Consider the following 23,906-nt stretch of genomic DNA (forward strand, 5'->3'; position numbering starts at 1 on the left):
ATAGTAGGTGGGAATGCGGAGTATCCTTTGCCTTTGGAGCCCGTCCCAACTATTCTGGCACAGCTAGGCAAGATCACGAACCAATGGCATCAGGATATGAGAGCACCTTACCCTGGGAATATCTGTCCCCATCCTCTCATCATGTAGGGAGCTACCACAGGCCCTGTCTTAGCACAGCTCAACATAGGGGCAGCTGACCAGGCATAATCAGGGCTCATCTCACTGCCTCAGGTCTGACCACCCCAAGCATTATGGGACTTCACAGTGTGCTGAAGTTCTCACTACAGAAGAGTGTCATGCTTTCCGGATGGGCTTTTTAAAGACATCCTGGATGCTTCCATTTGCCTCCTTCATACCTAACCTGCATGACCTATGGGACTTGGAAGATAATCACCTTCCCTTTAGCCTGACAGGTTCAAGACTCATTTCAGAGTCTGTTGGAGTCCTACAGCACATTTCTAATGAGTGCCTGGCTCCAGAAAGTGGCTCCTGAATGTGTAAGGGAAGGTCTGAGACAAGTGTACCCCCTTGGTAAAAGAAGTGATAGACCAAAGCCAAAACTGCTTTTCACTCCTGGAAACACTGGTCTTTCATGTCAGAGTTTGAGTTACTTAATCTTCTCAGGCCTGGAATAAGATTTCCCTGGTGTAACATCTACTGATGGCAATGGACACTGCAACTTTCAGTGCCAAGAAATTAATGCTCCAATCTGCATAATCAAATCCCCAGGTAAACATCACTGCTCCTTTCCAGTACTTTCTGCCCCTTGCATTTCCAAGTCTGCACATTAATCCAAACTTCATGAAAATATAATGCATAATAACAATTTTCACAAGAGGAAATTTAAAGTCTCTGTGATAAACATTTACTGCATGAAATTTAGTAAATTCGGGATAATCAGGTTTTCTTATGTGTTTGAAATATGAAAAAAATATAGCCTGAAGTGTGTATACTACAAATTACATTTCCTGAATTTACATTTGAACCAGATAGTCTCTTACAATACAATGTTGATTTATGTTCTGGATTTGAAACTACGTCCAGTGTTAAAAACTCTTTAAAAAACGTCCTTAGACACAGAGAGCTTGTCATTTTTTTGTCAACTTCTTAATTCAGCTTAAATATATTCCTCCTCAGATAAAGAGCAAGAAAGAATTGTTCCTGAAGGTCACATTGACAAGCAATTTCAACAAGCACAATGCTTCTCAAGGGGTTTTGTTTTTCTACAGAGCTCAATGAGCTAATTGGATATTGTTGGAAGAGTTTGGGAAGGCCAATCTATAGAGAATCAGGGTAAAAATCTTCATTATTTTATAGGCAGGACTAGGGATTAATGTGAATGTATCCCAGTATTAAGATTAGCCCTGAATTTAGTCCCTAAATCGCTTTTTAGAAATTTTTTATCCTGATAAAGTCCTATTCCTCCTTCAAAGTCCAGTTTAGCTGCCACCACCTCAAACTTGTCTTCCTTGGCTTCCTTGTCTTCTCAGTGGACATCCTTCTTTCCTCTGATGGTAAATGTTTTAGTTGCACTTACTACTGTACTGTACAATTATTTGTTCATATTGTTCATATACCTATCTCCTTATTAAATAATAACCTCTCCAGGTATGAAACTGTGTCTTAAACATTTGTGTCCTCAGGAGCTCTCTGAGTACCAAGCACATAACATGTGCTCAATGGGTTATGATGATGAAGTAATGTATGTTGGCTGTTCTAGGAACATGATTGTGAATCCTAGTGCCAAGAGTTATGAGCATGCTTTACATGAAAAATGCATTATCACTGGAGCAGAGAAAGATAAGCAGGTTGCAGCCAATTCTGGCCCACAGATGTTTCATTGGGTTTCCTCAGTGTTAGGAAACAGTTGAATCAGGTGTCAGCCACCATTTAAAATTTGAGAAAGTGCATGCAAAACTCTCCATTTTGAGCCTCTGAAGTTTCTAGAGCTATGGCAATGCCTACACAGCATCCCTGTGTGGCCACAATGGGCTAGAGCTGGCAGCAGAGCATATGGCCTCCTTTTTCTAGGACTTCACCTGACCCCACTCTTGTATGCACCCACTCCATCAAAGGGTGTAACAGCTTCCACTGTCCCAGTGTGAGGATGGTTTATTTGGAGCAAGCTATGTGCTCTTGAAAGTGATTAACATATATTAACAGGAAATCAATTGCCTCCATGAAGTAACATACAATTTAGCAGGAAAGTGATAGGGATGAGGGAAATAAAAATCTCATAACCTTGAAATAATAATGGAAACACCACCCTTCTGGCCAAAGGCATATCATTCCTTTGCTACTGAGAACCAACAATTCCAAGATGGTCTCACTGGCAATAACAATAGATAAGAAAGAGGCCAAAACTAAAATAAAACTAGAATGCACAACAGCAAACAAAACAAAAATCCCAGAACTCACTTAACAGGAGAAATAGTTTCCCTTAAACATTTTTTTTTTTTGTTTTTGGTTTTTCTCCGGTACCGGGAACTGAACTCACGACCTTGCGCTTACCAGGCAGGCGCTTTGCCGCTGAGCTAAATCCCCAGCCCCTCCCTTAAACATTTTGACGTGAGCCAACACAGTATCTGAAAGTTTATCTTTTTTTATCTTGGAGACACTACCCCATGGACTGCCCTCATTCCTATCCTCTCTTCCTTCCTTTGCATTCACTTCATGTGCAAAGCCTCCCCATCTCTAAATTTTTCCCACACACTCACTTAATCATGAATTCACCCAAGTTTTATTGAGGCTCACTCTTGTTTGCATTATATATTGGGAAGTTTCAGAAGTCAATAGGACAAGATCCCTGTTCCTAAGAAAATAAAGACCAAAGAAATGAAGTAGAGTAGACATCACATCTTGGTTTTCTTCTAACAGGCCACTGTCATGCCCAACAACAATGCTGATAGTGAGCTAGTCATCAAACACAATTTAGTCATGATGCTTGGAGTCAGTTTGTTAAAAAAAAAAAAAAGAGTCTCCATTGCTTTGGAAACAAAGAGCACACATAAGAAAAAAGCATTCAAAGCAATGTATCAGCTCAGGCTAGGGCTTCATAGGATGTGTGCAGATTGAGGGAGGAGGGGAAGGTCCTCTCCTTGTACTCTGAGAGCATTCCCAGAACATGTGGCTAAGGAGGACGACTGGAAGAAAGAGGGAAAGCCTCTCAGACCTTTGCAAAGGGGTTCCTTTCGGGTGGCATTTACACTCTCCCTGGTGAACTCAGACTTTGTGCTGAGAAATGGCTTCCCCTGCTAGTCTTTCCCTAGTATCCCTCCAGAATTAGGCTCCTCTTCTTTTCTGCCTGCCTCTGCAACATCCCACATGTCTCCTACACAACACTTTGATTTTGGGTTTATAAACCACAGGGTTTGTAGGAAACCCATTTCTCCACTATTTCCCCAGCACTGACATACTCTGTGTTCCCAGAGACATGGCAGGGTTAGGGTGAGTAGGGTTGTGGTAGTATTGTGGATACAGAAATGATATGTGTGACCATGAGGCTTAACTGTGTCAATTTGATTGGCCTAGCAGCTGCCCAGGGGATTGGTGGAACACATTTCTAGGTGTGCCTTGGGAGACTTAGGGACTATATATATCTCCTATATATATCTCCTACTTCTTCTTGGCAGGGATACTGTTCCTCTCATTCTCTCAAACTGTCTCACTCTACCACACTGTAATGGTTGATACATGTGTCAACTTCAGAAATTTAGAAGTTTAACCAAGGGACTCAGCAGGGGGCCAGAGTCCCCAAGGGCTGATAGTTTGCATACAGTATAAGGGAGGAAAAGAGGCTTGCTCTCCCCCTTTGCTGCTTTTGTTGTTTTTGCTTTCATCTACTGACATGAACTGTTGCCCCTCAGCCATGCCACCCTGCCTTGGAGCCACCCACATTTGGACCGAGATCTCTACAAACTGTGAGCCAAATAAACATTTCCTTCCTTAATTTTGGGTATTGGATATTTTGTCTCATCAATGACAGAAAAGTAACCAACACATATACCCTTCAGCCATGATGGTTTTTGTCTTGAAGTGAGCTGACCATGGACCAAATCCCTTTGAATGTGAGCCAGATTAAACCTCTCTTCAAGTGGTGTTTGTATATTGTGTCTAGCAACAGAAAATCTGACTAATACAGAAGTCTGTACCACAAAATGGGGTCATTTCTGTAATTATACCTTACAGTGCATCTTAGGAGCCTTTGGAACTGGCTTGTGGGAGATATTTGGAGAATCAAGCTGGACAAAGCCTAGAATGCTGTAGGTAGAACTTGATGCGTCATTTTGGCCAGAATACAAAGGACCAGAATGCTGGTAGGAATGTAAAGAGTAAGGGCCAGGCTCAGTGGGTTTCACTTGGAAACACTCTTTACTGGCAGTTGGACTAGAGCCCATGGGATTATACTTTGGCAAAGAAAAACAATCTGTCTACATTTTGCCCATGTGCTGATACTTTCTGGGAGACTGAATAACAGCAGTGGACACATTGATCTGGTAAAAGGAAGTTCAAAGGCAGCAGCATTTAGGCTATGGCATTGGTTCTGCTGCTTTTAACCAGGCATATATTTCATAGGGGTGAAAAGCAGAGCAGACAAGTTCGAATCTCTTAAATTTTAGCCTTGTAAGAAACTATGGGTGAAGTAGGGTCCAAAGGAAGGGTGGCTGCTAAAGAGATTAGCAGTATTTTAAAAAGAGTACTTTTTACAGGGGTAAGGAAAAACCTTGAAGGCATATCAGAAATCAGCAAGACTACATATCACAGGCTCAAGGGTGCAAAAGTATAAATCTTTCATTTGAAAACAGAGTTCCTAGTATGCCTGGACAAGAAGAACCTCTTACAAAATTGGTTCCTCAAACTTTTACTGTCCTCAGCCATCCAGGTATTCAGAGACCACTAAAGACACTCCAAGGGGGGCAGATACTGCTTGAGACAGCAGTACACCCTGGTATTGTCCATGTGACACTGATTTTATTGAAATGCAGAATATAACAGTTGTGAGATCAAGGAGGATTCCACCCAGATTTCAAAGGAAGGCTTGGGAAGGCAAGGTAAGGAGGCCCTGACAGGGTGAAAGGGCAGTGTGGGGAGTTGTGAGGATGAAGCTAAAGGCACAGTGAAGATGCTAGGAAGTCTGAAGATGCCAGAAATATGGAATGTCTGCAAGGAAAGCTATAGGTCAAGACTGGTGGCCAGTCTGAGAGAAAGAGAGATGATCTGAGCTGCTACCAACAAGGCCATAGAAGCCACCCAAACTCCCTGGACTCACATCTGAACATCATGCATCTTATGTGCCAAATATGGAGCTACAGGACTTAGTGTTTGCTCTGCTCCATTTTGGCCTTAATTTTGTCTGACTTTTTCTCTATCCTCATTCCTCCTTTTTGGAATGGGAATGTTTACTTTGTGCTATTGTATAACTTTTTTTTTTTTTAAATAGAGGTTCACAGCTAAGATTTGGCCTAGAGTCTCAGAAAAGAATTTGACTTCGACTTTTTAAAAGTGCAGGAACCATTGTGACTTCAGGGAAGGGATTATTTTATTTTCAGTTGTAGGCTGGTTAGTTGTGTCATGGTAGGTGGAATTATGACCTTGGGTTTATTTAGGAATTAAGTATGGTTTAAGGAGATACATTTGGATATCAAGTTGACATAGGGTAGGATGTGACAGTTAAGGCTGATTGTGCCAATTTGATTGGCTTAGGAGCTGCCCAGGACATTGGTAAAGCATATTTCTGGATGTCTGTGTGGATACAGAGCCATAAACTCGAGTACTATATTTGGATCCTCACCCCTTCCTTTTTAGCATTATTTCCTTGTTCTGCTTCCTGGCAATCATAAACTAAGCAGCTCTACCCTGACATGCCCTTCTATCACCATGTGCCTACCTTGGAGCCTGTGGACCATAGACTGAATCCTCTGAGAAAACATGAGTTAATTTAGCTTCTCCTCCTTTACTTTGTGGGTGATAGGTATTGAGTCCCAGCAAAAGGAAATCTGCCTAATATAACATACAAAATAGAACAGCTGAAAGAAAATCTATGTCATGCTCTGTGGAGTGAAAGTATTTCTGCTTTTCTGGAGCAAAGAATTTGTGTTGGGAAACAAAGAAAAGTAAAGCTACACAGAGGGAAGTGAGTCTATAGAGGGCTGTGGACATAGCATGTAAAATAAATATTTACTTCTTGCTATGACTCTGAAAATTCTTTTTCATCTTCTGTGCTGTTCTTACTTGATCCCAAACCAACATGTGTGGGACATCTCATCATAGAAAGCCTTGCTCTGTAGGAATTACGTGATCTTTCAAAAACATCCCTTACCTCTCAGAGAGGCCATTTCCTGTACCTCTGACAAATTAATATCATTTCCAGTGCTTAGTAGTGTGACAGAAGCCCTGCTGCACATTCTCCATATGTTTTCAGGTCTGACCGATACCCATAAAGAAGCCACCAAGTGCTCTGATGACACAGGATGGCAGATTCACTGCTGGTGGATATTCTACCATCTGGGTCTTCGTGCTATTCACTGTCCCTGCAGAATCTCAGTGCTATTTCTGATGTCCTGAGGGTCTTTCTAAATTAGATATCAAGTTTGCAGGACAGGGCTGCTGGCACCTCCATAGCTGGCACAGGAATAGCCAAGGGGCAGAGCTAATCAATTTCAGAACTTTGAAAACAAACTTATGTCCCAGCAGTGTGGAAAGCCAGTCAGATGCTCTGAACTTGTGTGTGTTTTCCTGACTCTGTAGGTAGTGGCTCAAGAGAGGCCCTGGTGGATAAGAATGGAAAGTTTCCACTGTACAAACTCCAGGACCACTGAATCACTTTACTATACTCTTCACTCCCTTAACCCTCTCTTACATTATGTTACTACAATGCTCTCTTAATAGCTGCTGCTTCTTTTCATCTTATGTCAACTATATACCTACACATTTGAAAACACTCAAAAGGCAATTATATGTATACTTTTTAGAAAGCAAAGCATATACACTGAAAAGTATATAACGTGGCTAACATTTTCCAATTTTTCTGAATGACCAAACATCTTGATAAAGGTGTCTCTGCTTTGGCTGCCCACTTATATGTTCCATTCCAGGTAGTTTGTGTGGTGTTTACAGCAGACCAGCAACTACTGAGATGGCAAACAGTATAAATGCTTGCAAATTGCCCCTTGTCCAAATAAAATGATTTAAGATATGAATTAGGCACTTGGGTGCAGGGGGTTGACACAAAAACACACTCAAGTGTATAGAGAAAAGCATGAATTTTCACCAAGAAGATTAAAATCTTATTGGGGCTATAACTTCCTCCCTCAAAATTAAATTCCAGAAAAAGCATACAATGAAGTTTTAAGGCATCAACAAGTACAGACTGATTATGTATTATGAAAAGTGACAATATCTGTGGGAGGCGGAAAGCAACATTTAGTGTAAGTCTTGTCCACAAAGCAGTTATGACTGAGTTCAAATGAAAAGTTAGCAAGATCCTTGGATTGCACTAGATGACTTTCACTGACATGAGAGGCCAGGTTCCCCTAATTCCACACAGGACCATGGACTGTATACTTATGTGGTGCAGATCCCAGGTCTAACATGAACATCAGCAAAAGGAAAGTTCAGTGAGGACCTGCATGACCTTGGAGAGCCCGAAGAAGTGACAGCAGTAGGCCGGATTTCAGAGAGTGAATGTGTTAACTGTGGAGAAGTGAGAGAGAGGTAACCCACCAACTCAGACTTATGTATACATTTACACTCTGATAATAAAGGTTTAGAAAAAGAAAGAAAGACAAAAAAAAGAAATGGAGGAACAAGTAGAATTCAGAAATTTGCAGCAATTTATGCCTTCACTTTTCATCTGATATAATAATATAAAGCAAATCACTAGCACAAAAGACAACATCAGTACAATAAGATGTGACAGTATATATTTGCACCTTAATTCTAAGCTGCCAGACACCCTACTGTTTATGTGCATAATCTCCCTTATAACATGTTTTTCTTTCCATCTTGGCCCATGCATATGGGCAGTAGGACCTTTTGAAATGTCAGATCAGAAAGAAAAAAACTGTTACAGGTCGAAAATATGAGAATAATAATCTATCAGGATAGTAGCATAGGTATTCAAAGGCAGAAAAGGCAAAGGCAAAAACATGGGAGAGGGTAAAATCTTAGATGTCACAAACCAAGAACCTTTTAGAAGTGCATAAATGCCAATAGTGATTGTATTGCAGAAGCCTCTGATTTGAGTTGATCACAGTTCATCAAAATGTCAGAGCCATTAGCCAAAAAATGGTCATCGTGCATATCATGCTCCTTGCGTAAGGAGTACTGAATGGAAGTCGGGAAGTGGGGAGGGGACAGATGTGATGTTATTAGATTTTCAGATTTAATTCTTACCCTGTGCCAGGACACTTAGTCTGTGTCCCCATTTGTAAAATGAGTGCAGTGGTTGGTTGTGTCTCACAGGATTGCAATAGATTAAATTGGAAAATGCAGTAAGTGTGGTAGAGCAGCATTGTCACACAGTCAGTACTATGCATTTGTCCAGTAATATTTCTGGTAGGGTCAAGGCTGCTTTTTCCCTAGAGATCTTATTACTAGTGTTTTCCATTAAAACTGTTCAAGGAGCAGTTTGCATGCAGAATTCCTCTACATTTAATACATACAGTCCACAGGCTCTCACACTCTTCTTACTGTTAGAGACCCATATTTAATGTAATCACATTGTTTTGTTTTTAGCTACTTGCCTTTATACAAGCTTTAGAAACACTTTTAGAGAAACAATTTTCATTTTGCATGATAGTTCATCGATTTACATAGTAGGTATAAAATGGTGTTATTAATTTTTAAAATTACAGAATTACCATTTTAAGCATTCGCCTCATAAACAAACTGAGTTACAAACATCCTTCATTCCTGCTAAGCGTTCGACCCAATTGGTAAGAGAAATAAGTACACTTAGTAGAGAGACCTTTTCTGGTTGTCAACATTTATGAAGTTGAAGTTGCTGTGCAGTATGATTTATGGGAGGAAATGGTTAGCACTACTTACACTGCCTAAGAAGGTTTGGATCAGATCAGTTAAGGACTCCAGTCCCTGTATGAAGGCTACTTTAGGATTTTATTTGCTATACTGGTTTCTAGATTTTTTAAAAAATTTAGTTCAAATTGCTGATCTTAGAGGAAAGTCCTTGGTCTGATTTGTTATCACCCATTCTCCCAGAGACATCATTTTAGAAACTGGAATCAATAGAAAGGTTTATTGTCAATCTCAAGGTTAAGCCTCCTTCCCATCCCCCATCAAGGACCTGGCTCCCTTTGTTCTTGTTTCGTTTTTGACATGAGATCTCCTTATCAAGCCCAAGCTGGTCTCAGACTCCTGGGTTCAGAGATCTTCTTGCCTCAGCCTCCCAGGGGCTGGGACAACAGGTGTGCAACACTGTGCCAGCTCACTTGACTCTCTATAAATTACTATAATCTATCAGCTAATCCTTAGAGCTACCCCCTTTTGTTTTTCCTATTCAAAGTTTTGTGAAGCGACATCTATGTAACCAACTGTTCCCTATTTGGGGGTAGAAAGTGGACTGTTACTTATAAGTTATGTTTTGTATGCTGTTTACAGTTTATCTACCAAAATAACAATGAGCTCAAAAATAGTTCTATATTCATCATCAGGTGGCTACTTCAGATTGTAGAGAATCACTGGCCAGTACTCAGAAGATAAGCACTAATCCAGTTTTCTACAGCATAAAGAAATGCCCAGAAATCTCCAGGGCTGAGTAAGAAGTCCATGGGCAGCTGCTGCAGGGTCCATAATATTTGGCCAAGAGGCAGAATGGTGAATTTGCTGTAGCTCACCTCCCCGCTGCATGGGCCGAGCCTCTGCAGCTGCCGAGTGCTCCAGCGTCCATGGAAAAGGACAACTTTAGAAGACGGCACAAAGGGCACAAAGCTCTCTTGGGTTTATGCAAACTAACAAAAATAACGCACCAATTTCTAGAATACTACATTTATCATTTTCTCATTATTCCATTCAAAAAGTAACTACTGAATATCCAGAGCTGTGAAGCAAGCTCAGAATGGTTTTCTTTTAGCTCCAAGGTATGTCTTTCTTTCTCAGTTAAACCAATAGAGCCTCCTAAAGATGAAAATCTATGAGTGGCATAATTAACAAACCAAGTAAAACCCAGTAATTTCCTCTCTGTGAGGCGAGCTCTGAGACATTAGAGGGCAGGCCTCAACTCTCTATTCATTCTTTTTCACAGAACTATTAACAGCCTAGCTTTGATAAATGCTATTTAAATTAGAATGGCTCCTAATTCTAGTGAAAATTATTTGCAGATGAATATAAAGTTTATTGACTGAAAACATGCAATGAATAAATACTGAGTTCTGTTGCTAACATACACATCCCCTATCTCTCGAACATGGATTTAAGAAATTTAACAACCCATGAATAAGCTTAAATATCTGCAGCACATGTGTTTACTATGCAAAAAAACCTATCATGATTCATAAACAGGGAATGTAGTGCCTCAAACATTGTTCCAGAGAAGCTTCAAGTTAAAACAGGAAAAACAGAAAAACTCATAAACATGCAACAGCTGTTAAAAGTAATTTTAATATTGGATCTTGATTATGAGATTGCACAACAAACACGACTTTTTATAAACCAAGATCCCCTATGACAAACATTTATTGTGTTTGGGGCCAGGAAACAGAATAGAGATAAATGACTTCCTTCTTTCCCCTACCACAATTTTTGAGTTATAAATTATGAATTATACTCCACCAGATAAAGCAGAGAGGAAATTAATTTAAGAGATGAGATCTATTTTGTAATTCAGAGAGCTGTTTTATTTTAATTTGGGGGGCAAATTACATTTTGATGCTCAGTTTTACCAAACATCTTTCTCTGAAATGAATTGCAATTTCCCATTATATCTCTGAGGAGTCCTAAGATGTTGAGGCTCAGATTCAGAGGGTAAATTGGCAACACAGTCTCAGCCATTTGGAACAATACCGTCCAGCAGAGCTTTGTACGATGTTGGAAATGTTCTATTTTTGTACTGTCCAATGTAGTAGCTGCTGGCCACATGGGGCTTCTGAATATTTGTAATGTAGCTAGTTGGATTTAAGAACTTAGTTTTAACTTAATGAAAAATTTGAAAGGAGAAACTCAAAGAGCCCTACATAGCTCATGGTTCTAGTGCTGGACAGTAAGATCTAGATGATCAGAGGTTGGAGGACCTTCCTGTCAGCCAATTAGACCAAGCAGCTGTGGGTTACCCTTTGTATGCTGATACTGCCCCCTAAAACCTCAATGTGCCCTGTGACAGCTTAGCCCTGAAAGCTCTGAGCAAAGCTCTTGGGATCTTGTAGGAGCAAATGGGCACATTAATGAGATCAAAAAGATAAGAAACAGCAAAGGTCAGCCCTGCAGCTCTCTCTCCCAATTCCTGGGCTTCCCTGCTGTGATACTATTCTCTAGTGCTTTGTCAGGGACAGCTTTAAAATGATGCTAATGGTTTGGCTTTCCACCGTGTTCCGTGTTACAGAAGCAAATGAAGTAAGAGTACAGCGAGAGCATTCTAGAAAAAGAGGATCTGTAAAATACTGACACAGAATCCAGGAACTCTGCAATAGAGAGAGATATGGAAGAAAAACACATCCAAGGTGTATTTCAAATTCTAGAGAATCTGAAGTAAAAAAATAATATGCTTTGGCATTACACAGAAGTCTTCATCACTTATCATGGAATGCACAGTTACTAATACTGGTCCCCAAAACAGTCATTTCCTAACTCCACTCCTGGTTTCCCCTTATCTTACTGAAGAACACCCTCTGATTGTTCTTTTGCCTGTGTATTCTTTATTAGCATTGCTTTACCTGTACGTAACTTTAAAAAAGTGAAGAATTTAGAAGAAATTCAATTTTAATGACATCTCCGGAGATGGGAAAGAATTGGGATTTTGATACCATATGCCTTGTCCCTAGAGGTGCTGACAAGTTTTGAATTTAAGTTACTTCCTGTTAATAGCATTTTATCAGTAAAGATTCTTTTCCACATAAACACATACCTGGAGGAGCAGATCAGAAGTTGGTCTGACTCGCTGTTGGAATAGGATACTTAGTGTTCGGTTCTGTTGTTCCAAATCAAACACTCTTGTTTTCAACTTTACACATTCCTCCCTTAGATCCTAAAACAGGCACATTGAAAGGGAAAAACATCTATAACTAAAAGACATCTTTGCATATTATAACCATATTTTATATACGTTTCAGATACATTAGTAAAAAATAGTATTTTTATTTTTCAAAGGCCCCAGAAATAAATCACAAATATTTTCTTCCACAGACCATTGTCTGGTAGAATTATTATGTGCAGGGAAGACCAATTTAAAAAAAAAGCACCTTGAAATCAGAAATGCATTAATGTAGCATGCTATTTTTGAAGACAGTAAATCTTAGTGATATAAAGTCAATTTAAGTTTCTACCTATATATTTTGCTTTTTCACTGTCTTCATAAAAGCAATCATAAAGTACAAACCACAAGGACAACAATGTCTTTGCAATGAATAGAGGTTTGATGAACTAAAGAAACGATCGCTTTTGATGGAGTCTTTCGATTTCATTTGTGGAAACGAGTTGAGATTCTCGGCACTATGGCTAATAGAGTCAGCGATGCATTTAGTAAGAAAAGGGTAAATGAAGTGAAGGTTTTTAAAAGGCCACTTGTAACTCGCCCGTCCTCTGAGCCAGTGGATTTCTGTATCTCCTAGGGTGTTTCAGTCTACATGCCAGGAAAGGATAGATGCCCAGCTCAGCAGCCTTTTGCAATGAGGATTTTGTTTGCTTTGTGGTATTGAGGCTGATATTTGAGGCCTGGAGCAGCTCCTTTGAATGATTCAGTCACAGACAGACTTTTCTTCAGAGCTGATACCTTGCAGCTTGAGGATTTCCTAGAAGCCCACGTTACCCGCTTTCCAGCTAATGATAAAGATAAGTGTGATATTTAAATATCTCCATCCTCTTTGCTCTGGTAGAATAAGGCCTCAACTAAAGGTTTTGCAGAAGTTGATCCTTTTCTACATTTCAAAATTTTGTCTTTTACTATTTCCCAATGTCTTAAAAATATATTCTGCTCTCACAGTACTGGGAACTAAGGGATGCTTGTTGTTTGTGAAAGCTCTGCATTTCTGCTGGCCTCTGTCCTCTGCCACCACCACTTTCCCCTTCTTACCCACCGCCTTTTACAGACCATGCCCGGCCGAATAGCTGAAGCCCAATTCAAACTTTTATTACCATGCTGCCACCTTCCCTGGCCCTTTCCCCACCTCCACTGAGTCCTCAATGCCTCCTCTGCAATGTTTAGCATACCCTACTGTGTATGGATTTCATTATTTGTTCCTTGGCTTTAACTTTTCACATCTTTCTACAGTCTGGCACGGGAAGATTTCAACATAAGCAACCACAGAAACATACAGTTCTTACATTCTTTTCATTCCATCATTTGGCACTGTACCACATAGAGTAGGAGTTTAATATAGACCTGCAATTATTTTGCTAGAAGGGCTGATGAAGACAAATTTTATTCTCTAGTGATTGGCATCATGAAAAGTTCCCATTTCTCAACACTTTTGTTTTGTGGAACTTTATATTTTGACACGGGGCAGCTGTAGGCTTTATTTAAGTCTTGTAAGCTAGAGAGAGCACCAACAATAACTCTGACACCAAGCACCTAGATGATAGTCACAGAGGCAAGTGTGTTTGTGTCCTAACCTTGAATCAGGCTCCTGGGAAGCTAGAAAGGTCTAGCTGCTAGGTTATGGGGGAATATGTGCTACTATATCCTGAAGGTAGCATTCACTCTTTTTAAATGGGGCAAAGAAACAAGCCATGGTATGGCTCACTGCACGGTCTACCCCTTCCTCCCCTGTTTTAGTTAAATGGGAGATGCTCATGCCTAGGGTGTTTTCCACTGATCTGTGGCCTGCAGTGCAGGGTGGGGCAAAAGAATGCCATGTTTGGAGTGAGACCCTGGGAACAACACTCAGACGGATGGAAGCAGGAGTGTGCATTTGCTCTTATCCATCTGGCAGAGGCCATCCTGGGGTCTAGTCCTTACACAAATTGAAAGGGTAAATTTGCTTTCTTTAGAATTCAATATCTGCCTTCCTCTCACTTATGCTAATTTTTGCTCTTAGCATGTGAATAACACTCTCTGTTCCCAAACACTAATTGTTTTTACTACTACTAATTAAGTAATTAATAACACTTGACTGTGAGGTAGATAATAGTATCTATTGGTTGGAAAAACACATGACCCTCAGGTAGAAGGCATGGAAATAGAAACATACAGGGCTGGATTTGCAAGGAAAAGGGGGAGCTGAAAGTAACAGCACTCACAATTTTAAGGAGCAAAACCAAGGAAAACTTTAAAGAGTTCTTCACATGGTTAAAATAATAAAACAAAGTGTAAACAGTCCATGATCAGTATCATTACTTAGGCATGGTAACAGCTCACGAGCAGGAACACAACATAGCAACTCTAGAGCTATCTGCCCATCACTATGGGCTCAGCCAGCTGGTCTGAAACTTGTGGACAGTCCAGAATTGCCTATATGTTCACTCAAGCAGTGGGCAGCCACTGATGCCAGATATTTTCCAACTCATGTGTGCCCACGTGTCCACACAAACACAATTAGAGTGGACTCAGAGAGCAAAACAACTCTGACTGCTGCTATCATGGCTGGAAAGAGGTGGCAGCTGGCTGTCTTTGCTTCCTCTGTGCTCACAATAGGAACCCACCAACATAAAGGAGCAGATGAAATACTGAGGCTGGGTACCAGAGCAACTATCCTGATTCCGTGAGTTACAGGGGCCAGACCTAGAATAGCCTCCCCAATAAAGCTGTAGAAATGAAATAATTTTCTCGTTTAGATGCCACAGTCTGAGGTCATGGCCTGAGGCAGAGGCTGGATCATCCGTTCTCTCTCATAACCATTTTTTTTCTCTGACTCCCTAACTCCCTGTCTTGGGCCTCAAGAGATGAACCTAACTGAAAATACAAGGTTGTGTCTTCTGCTATAAAAAGGGAAAATGGTGTTTAATTTTTCCATGGGGAAATCATGTCAAAGATTTGACCACTTTCAAGAAAGTACAATGGGCTTCGGGTTTAGGAAAACAGCCAGATTTATTACCCTTGCAATGTACAAGTCACTATGGAACTGAGTCAGAAACTAATGTATCACTACCAAAAGGGAAGTATACTGAGCCCGGCCATCTACCTCTTGATCTCAAACAATAATTTCCCCAGGGGTGGCATACATTGGAACCCAGGTAAACTGTCCCTGAGCTTAAGAGGATTCTGGACCTACTGATATATAATTCCTGTGGGAATACAGGTATTTCATGCTTGTAAAAAGCAAAACCAGTACCAGCTCTAACACTAAATTCAGTTTAAGAAAATGCTGATTGGTTCAAAGCAGGACATGTGTTGACATTATTACTGGAGTCCTGTTGAAGACTATTCAAATCTGACTTTATCATCTGAAAATATGGTAACAGTATATTTAATTCAGAGGCAGTGTCCATCATGGGAATATAACAGACTGTAGGTAGAGGGTCTGTGTTCTGATCCTTTTTACCCACATGACCTTGATCAAGTGAATTTCCCTAAAGAGGCCTCAGTTTCCTCATTTGTAAACTAAGCCAATGTGTAGAACTGGTTTTTTCAAGCCATTTCACCTGCTTCATCAAGAGTGGGTCGAGTATCACCTAGTTAGTTCTCTCAAACTTAGTGGCTGCCACACTTACCAGCCTGTTGTCGTAACATCTACAAAGGATACTGAGACTTCCTTAAAAAGAAACATCCTTTCTGGGAAAGGCCGGTCACTTCTCAGTCTAACCAATGGCCTCAACATCAAATACCGACCACGCACACAAAGGGACACACACTTAGGACTGAATCAGGATCCTACTGAGGAAGTAGCGAGTCCTGTGGCAGACTGGATCCTGCAAGTGTTCATCCTGAAGATCTTCATATTTTAAGCCATTTTTAATCTGAGCAATGGCTGGAAAGTTTCTGGGATTACAGTGAATCGAAGCCTTACCAAAATTAGCCAACACTCTCAGGATCACACACATACAAATTTCCTAGCCATGGTGAAAGTCTAGGGTCCCAGAGAAGATCAGCATTGAGAAACCTTGACTGCACTGTTACAGTTTAACTGCAAACACATCAGAGCCTGAATGTTCTTGCTGGAGAGGGCCAGCAATGTTTCTGAAAGTGTGAAAAAGTCTATTGGCTGTCTTGCTCTTTCTTCTATTGTCTGCAAGCAGAACTAACTGTTGGGTTTCAATCCCTGTGATTTCCACTGAATCACTTTCTGCTCCATAGATACGCAGCAGAAAAAAACTGTAAGTGATTGAGTGGGATTGTGAAGGAAGATTGGAGAAGGTGGTAAAAGTGTGTGTGGGCTCTGCCGCTTCCCAGCAACAGGAATAAATGGAAAATTATGTTCTTATTCCCACCTTACAGGGTTAAAACAAGGATAAAATGAGTGCATTTCAAGTGCTGAATGTGGGGGAGTGACTGCTTGTCAATGCCCAGTAAATATAAACAAAACCCCTTCAGGAGCCAGATTCTACACAGACCATTGCTACAGAAGTGGACACAGATGGTCCAACTGCCTCTCCTACAAGGGAAATATGTAGGAGTTTGAAATTCTTTCCAGCTACAAAATTGTGCTGTTTTTATCCAAATGATTGTACTGTTGGATTCTATCCTACATCAGCTCAATTCCTTCTCGGTGAAGGAAAACAAGACATATAAAAGTCTGGTTGCTGTACTGACATGCAGACAAGGCTGAACATGTTGATTTGGAGGAAATTTAAGTGCAGGAAAAGTGCTTTTATTCCAAGTTTGGTGTTAATGGCAAAACCATTGGAGATGCTAGGAAAGTGACATTTTGAGAATACAATGGGTTTAATGATGATACAGTATTTTCACACAAAACATGAGTTTAGCCTTATTGATTTTACCTGTATTTGTAAATGTGAGCCTATGATTTGGAGGCGGCTTTCACAATGTCACTTTAGCATTACTGATTGAAAAGAGTACAGTTAGATCTTTTAATTAAATTCAGAAGCTTTGACAATAAGTTAAATTACTTGAGCAGGACAGTATATATTCACATAACAGGAAATGATAAGTGTGTGGAAATGAAGTTGTTTTTTCTCAATCAGTATTGGTAGATTCTTACTTCAGGATGACAGTTTGGACCAATTCATAACATGCCACAAAAATGGTTTTGTGTTGTCTACCAAAGAGCTAAAGGCAAGCCAGATTGCCATTGTGTCAAAAGAAATGATACATTTGAAAGCTGAAGCGTTCACCTAGAATTTCACATCAAGAAGTTTTGTTTATGTATGACTTGGATAAATCATTGAAAATTTTGGCTTTTACTCTGTCCAACTGCCTCCCTCTTTAGAATTAATTTTCTCATCTGCATTTGGGTACCTTTTATTTTCCATATTGTGATCTCAATTAAAAAGAATTTCTTGCCTTTTTGCAGCAATTTTACAGTCCCTATAAACACCAGGAGGCACTCAGTTTGCCAGAATGTGAATCTTTTGGAACCTCTGAAAGCCACCAGTATATCTCTCCACCTTCTGGGGTGCCTGCGGTACCCTGTCTCACAGTAGCATGTCTTTCTGTCATACTGCTTAAATGTACAAAAGTAGATTTACCTGTTTACTAGCTCCTACTTGGAGTGGGGTGGCTTTTTTTGTGGCTGACTCAAAGAATCCTGTTTTCCTTTTCATTGTACTAAATGACTCCTCTGTCGCTTTCCTGAGGCACAATTAAAGACACAGGCAGAAGAAGTGTTTCATCAGTTGCACAGAGAGCTGTTATCAGCTCTTTTCCACCCGTAGTTTTATAAGAAAATAAGCAGTTTCCACTGGGAAGAAAATAACTGGGAAATTAAAGCCTTTGAAAGAGAGAGAAGGCATTCAAATATACTATGGGAGAAGTTGTGAGTTACTCTCTTATATTTTAATTTCACTTTGTTCATAATAATACGACAATCAATTTTCAGCTGGGCCCATATTCAAAATAAAGACTTTTTTTTTTTTACCAGCTTCCACAGGTGTGGCTGTGTAGCTGAGCATTCTTGAAGGAAATGTAAGTGAGGACCTAGCAGTCCTCCTTAAAAGACAGCAGAACATGCTCTTTACTCTCCTTATGCTTTACCTTCATTTGGTTGTTGTTGCTTGTTGTTTTGTTTTCTTTTTTTCTGACAGTTAGAATGTGGGTAAGATGAGTGGAGAAAGAGCACCTCATTGGGACTATAAGAAGACCTTAAAGAAGCCATGGACCCTACTGACATATAGCTACCACATCTGTCTTCTACTTATGACCTGTAAATTTGGGTCTGAGAAAGCTATAATGTCTTAGAGTATTTAAGCCTCCACTGTTTTGCCTATTACAATGGAACCTAAGTCTAACTCTACATAAGTGTACCTAAATCTCTTTATTTATGCATTGTTAGGGTAAAACCTGAAGCAGTTAAAATTATTTGTAGAAAGAGACATGACATTTTGACAGAAGTAGTAGGAAAGAAGCCTAGCAAAAATGTTATTACAATATCTGTACAGCATATATTAAAATAATTTTAAGTATTTCCAGTAGAAGCAGTCAAGCGCTAATAAAATTCTTTTCAAATAAAAAATTCAAGATGGTGCAAAATTTGCTCTCGTTAGTTACATCCTCCTGAACATTGCACGTGATCTGAGATTTCCTCTTGGAGAGGAAGCCAGCATTTCACAGAAAGAGAAATTAGGAGAAACAAAATCTGATGGGCCTACAGTTCAGCCTCTGAGAGGTATTATTGCAAAATATAAGACACATTCAATAAGTTCACCAAAGTAGGCAAATGTAATCAAATAGTGACATAACTTTACCCACTCTGCCCAGTAACACGGTCTTACATTGTCAGCAGGCAGAATGGGGAGGTAGCAAAGAAAGAAGGTACAGAAATTTCATGCATAGCTTCTACCATTGATTTGCTATTTAACACAAACTGACTCCTAATGGAAATGCTCTAGGTGTCCCCTTTTGTAGACCCACAACAATGCTGTGGGTTGGGAAGTGTTACTCCTACTTAATTTCAGAAAAGAAATTAAGACACAGAGAAATGAAATCCCTTCCTTAATCTCATAAGTGCTCCTGCTGAATTTTAGGGTTCTTTTAATGCTGTCCCCAAGATGACATTCATTTCATATGCATCAGAAGAGCCCACCAACATTTTAAAGGCTGTATTCACTAAATAAAAATGACGGGTCTCTTACTCATTTGGATACATGGAGAGTTTTCATTTTTAAAGGGCTTTCTATTACTTTACCAAGAGTCTAAATTTTACAATTCTATTGGACATTCATTGTTGCTACCTCATATACCAAATCAGACACACGTGGTTTTAGCCTAAGTGAATAAATAGGAAAGTATTGCATCCATCAATCATAATTTTGTAGTTCAACAATGTGAATTGTTGTCTATTCGCATAAGTACTTTGGAAAGAATAAAGGTAAAAGGTGACCTACCTTTTGAGTGAGCAGAGCTTGAACAACTTGATTGGCTACCTTTAAAAAATAAGGAAAGAAAGTTGCCATTTATAAGAATAAGACTTTATACATATAAACTCTAATTTACCAATAAATTTCACAGAGCTTTCTGTGGCTAATTAGCTCCTCATTTTGTTTTTTCCTCTACTTTGAGAAAATCTCACTCTTTCCATAATAAGCCTATCCTTGGAGGTAATACTTTGCTATTTCCAAAGGTGTCCTTGTTGCTAATTAAGATGGTTCAGCTGGAAAGATCATTCATACCTTGACTTTCACATTTCCATATTTGGAAAAATAATACCCTTTCATATGTAAAGTGCTCCAAGTAGGCTAAAAAACGATGCAGTGCAAAACACGATCCTAATTATCTGTACACAGGTACAATACTTTGCTGATTTACAATGTCCTTTGCCTCTCCTTCCTCGTTCTTTGTGGCCATTTCACTGCTGAAAATTACTTGCAATAAAGTTGAATGGTTGAGACTAAGGACAACACAAGTTTTCTGTTTTCCTTGCTTCTCTCCTCCGTTTTCACTTATGCCATCCCCTTGTGGCTGCCACCTGCAGAACAGTCTGGCAGCTCTATACTCTAACATCTACTGGTCCTTTCTTCCTCAGTAACAATCATAATTTTTTTGGCTGAATGCATTCAAGTGTACTTTGTAGTCTCCCGTGTAGCTATTTGTCTCCATGTAACAAAGTTCTAGCTAATAAGGTAGAAGTGGACTAATTTCTTGGGCTTGCAAGAAGTCTCTACCAAGAAGGGGGCTTGTTTTCCATCTCCTTCCTTTTCTTATATGGGGCATGAAGTGATGGCTGGAGCTTCAGTAGCTACCTTGACAACAGAACTTAAATATTGTGGATATTTAGGCAGAAGAATAGACAAGCCTGATTCTGATGGTGTCATTGGACTGAACTATTTATCTGTGAACTTTTATGTACAGAAAAAAATAGTAACAAGCTATTATTTTGAGTTTTTTCCAATATACAACGAAAATTAATTCTTTCTAATGTATTAACAGAGCTCTTGTTTCCTTCAGGCACTAGGCAACTTAGGACACAGGGAAAGCTGGGCTCTTCCTCAGCCCAAGGATGTGAATCTTGGTTAATCTATACTAATCTTGCCTTTCCATTACTTTGCAGGGACTGGTTTAAGAGAGGGCCTGTGATGCTACTCAAGTTAAAGTCCACCAATACCAATAACGTGTCAGTGGCAATAATGTACCTGCATTTTCTCCACATAACTATTCATCATTTCTATGTATATTTCCACATATATTATATATATTGATACCTTGGCTCATGAACACTTTTGTTTGCAAACAATTCATTTCACAAACAGAATCATTCAGCAAAATTTTGCTTCCATTTGGGAACTTCACATCAGGTGTGGAACATGATCATGGCCACCTTTTCTCGACAAACACAAATTTGGTCAGCTTCCCCAGCATTGTGGAATGAATTAAGCTCAGTACTGAGGTTCCTCGAATACATAAATGATACAGTTATAGATATATAAATACATATAGAGAGAAATTTAAGCATCATCACAACCTTGAAGCTATGTAGCTACATGGCTACTGTTCATAAATCTTAGGTTGGAAAGTTAATTAAGTGATGTTCTTCACTTAGATTGAGCCAGAATATATAACTATCATGATAGAAGGTACTTCTTGTGCTTTCTTTTTTTATTTATTCATTATAAACTTTCTACAAATCTATTTGGCATGTAAAATGACTGGGATTTGATAATATCTGGTAACTGGTTGCAGGCTAGGGATTGTAATCACACAATTATAACATAACGTGATATACATGTGACTACTGTGGCATTTCTCAAATTCAATCCAAAATTGCGGGACTTACATCTTCTTTTTGTTTTTGTGACAAATTTATTTTTGGTGCCATGAAACTATTTGTGCTTGTTTCCCTGTTTAGTATAGTGGAACAGATTATAGTAAGAATGTTTTCATGAGCTTAATTGTTTCTTGGCTCAATATTGACAAAATAGCACATCCTTGATAACAGTTGGCTACCAATAAGTTTCAGACAAAATTAAAACACAGGCTGTCATCAATTTTTGGTTAGAAGGCATTCATACCATAAGCAGTAAATGACTAGTATTAGATTATCCATCACTTATTAGTTTAAAAGGAATTATTCCCCATCAGAAACTTTCTAACTTTACCTTGTTGATGTTAAGTAAAAAAGAAAGGCCTTTTCCTAAAACTAAATACAGTTTTGGAGAAAAAAAGATATTTGTAGGTATTTTTTCAGTGAAGTTAAACTTCAAGAAGCATACCTAGAAGCTATCATATATAAGAATAAACCATACTTTCATTAAATGGAACTTTATTTTTAACTCTTTATTTATATTGATCACAACAGTGAAAAGTGATTCAACCCACACAAACTTTCTTAAACATTTCATTCCAATTCATAAGTAGCAGAGAATTTAAAGTCAAACAATACATCATCTATTTTATTGCAGGCTAATAAAACAGAAGAATTGAAGTATCCATGCAGGTTAAATCAGGAAAAATGCACCAAAGTTAATTCATACCATAAATAATTTACTTTTTTTATCTCAAACTTTGGATTTGATTTATACTCTCATAAAACTGCCTAATATCAATATTTTCTTTTCTTCCTCCAAACTGGTAGCTCACTTAAGCCATTCTATGTAACAGTGGTCACATAAAATAGCTCTAGCCATGATTTAATAGGAGACATAGAGTAATATCCTAACTGTAACAGCCCACAGGAGGAAATGTGTTATATCTTTGCAATCCAAGCGCTTGCCCTATAGGCCTGCAGACTCTATATCTGACATAGTTCCTTCGGGCGTGTACTTTGGACAATTGTTTGCTCTACCTGAAAATTGAACAAAGTTACACCAATACATTATTTCTTTACCTGCTGACATGGGGTTATCTTACCCAGAAGGACCCACGGGTTCTTTGTTGAAGAGCAGGCAGGCTATACAAATGCTTTTCTCCATACCTTTTATAAAGACAGTTTCCTAGGTTTTGCTACTACTTTTAACAGCCAAGCTTCCCAAATGCTTCAATAGGACAGTTGTTTGGAGCTTGTGTCTGCGACCTCTAATAGACTCAGAAGACGATACCTGGGATGGGCCCCTGCCTATAATGTTCCAGCAATATGCCCTAAGCATTTGGGTTGCAAATAGTTGCATTCCCACTCACCAGCAGGGCCAGTTAATGAGAACAAACAACCTTCAGTGTCCCCTGCCAGCTTTCTCTCCAAAGAAAGGAAAAATAGCAGCTGGGCTGTGCCAGAGGGATCTGAGACACACACAGAGCAAAGACGATAGCCCGGAAGCCTCTGGCTTGTATTACAACGTCTCCCAGTTCTCTGCAGACCTCTCTACTTTGCTCCAAGGAGGTGGAGCTGGGTTGCAGGTGAGACAAGACACACAGGAGGACACCTCCTAATAGTTTGCTGCCTTCTCAGTAAGGATTCTGTCAGATAAGCCAGCTCCTCTGATACTTGCTTGATCTCCTGCCAATCCAAGACTTACTCAATGCTTCCTCCCCAGGCTTTTGGGGCAGTGGTCTCCTCAAGCACTTCTCTGAGAGGAGAAGGTGGGTTGCTGAAGGGTCTGTTATTTGATTGCAAGATGTCCCTGAGGCTGTAGGAGTAGTCACACTAAGGAGCAGCACACTCAGAGATGAGCCATTCCTTATCATGTTGAGAAGACAGCCAAGGACTCTGTGCAGGGTGCAGAGTAGAGGGCAGGAAGCTTTGGGATGTTGCTGACGGGTGTGAGGAGCCCACAAGGCCTTGTGCTCTTGTCCTGTTTGCCTGCTTTTCTTTCAAGCCCTGATGCACTATTTCATCATGCAAAGTGGATGACTTTAGCAAGGTAACTTAATAACCTGGCCAAAAATCATCCTTCCAAAACATGATTTGGAGAAATTTGTTATGATTCTGGGCTTGGATTACTATACTGAGCCAGTGGGGGGAAAACAGAAAGAATATTGGGACAGGATTGCAAGACAGACGTGAGCTCAAAGACCGTGTTGGTGTCATGCACAAGAAAGGAGGAGAAACCTGACTTTCCTCATGCATAAAAGAGGGAAACTGTCTGTCTCTCCAGTTGTGATGAATGCATGAGACAATAGGGATAAGGAGAGAAACCACCGAGAGCAGGGCCCAATATAAAGTAGACACTCCCTAAGTGTTAAGTGGGAAGCAGAGGGCTAGGGAGGTAGCTCAGTGGTACAGCACCCGCCTGGCAAGCATGAGGCCCTAGTTTGA

At 39.7% G+C, this 23,906-nt stretch overlaps 1 protein-coding gene across 4 annotated transcripts in view; it reads right to left on the minus strand.

Annotated features, from left to right (window-relative positions):
• The window catches only part of Nckap5 (NCK-associated protein 5), an 892,836-nt gene that overhangs the window by 184,353 nt on the left and 684,577 nt on the right, over positions 1-23,906 (minus strand). For all 4 annotated transcript variants that reach the window (XM_005390736.2, XM_013517461.1, XM_013517462.1 and 1 more), the window contains 2 exons: positions 19,606-19,644; positions 12,077-12,196 (listed from right to left, as the gene is read on the minus strand). In XM_005390736.2, coding sequence (XP_005390793.1) covers positions 12,077-12,196; positions 19,606-19,644 — 159 coding nt within the window. The remainder of the gene's footprint in view (positions 1-12,076; positions 12,197-19,605; positions 19,645-23,906) is intronic.

Source organism: Chinchilla lanigera, unplaced genomic scaffold, assembly GCF_000276665.1.
Source record: "Chinchilla lanigera isolate Chin_1 unplaced genomic scaffold, ChiLan1.0 scaffold00039, whole genome shotgun sequence".
In the NCBI taxonomy this organism is placed as follows: Eukaryota; Metazoa; Chordata; class Mammalia; order Rodentia; family Chinchillidae; genus Chinchilla; species Chinchilla lanigera.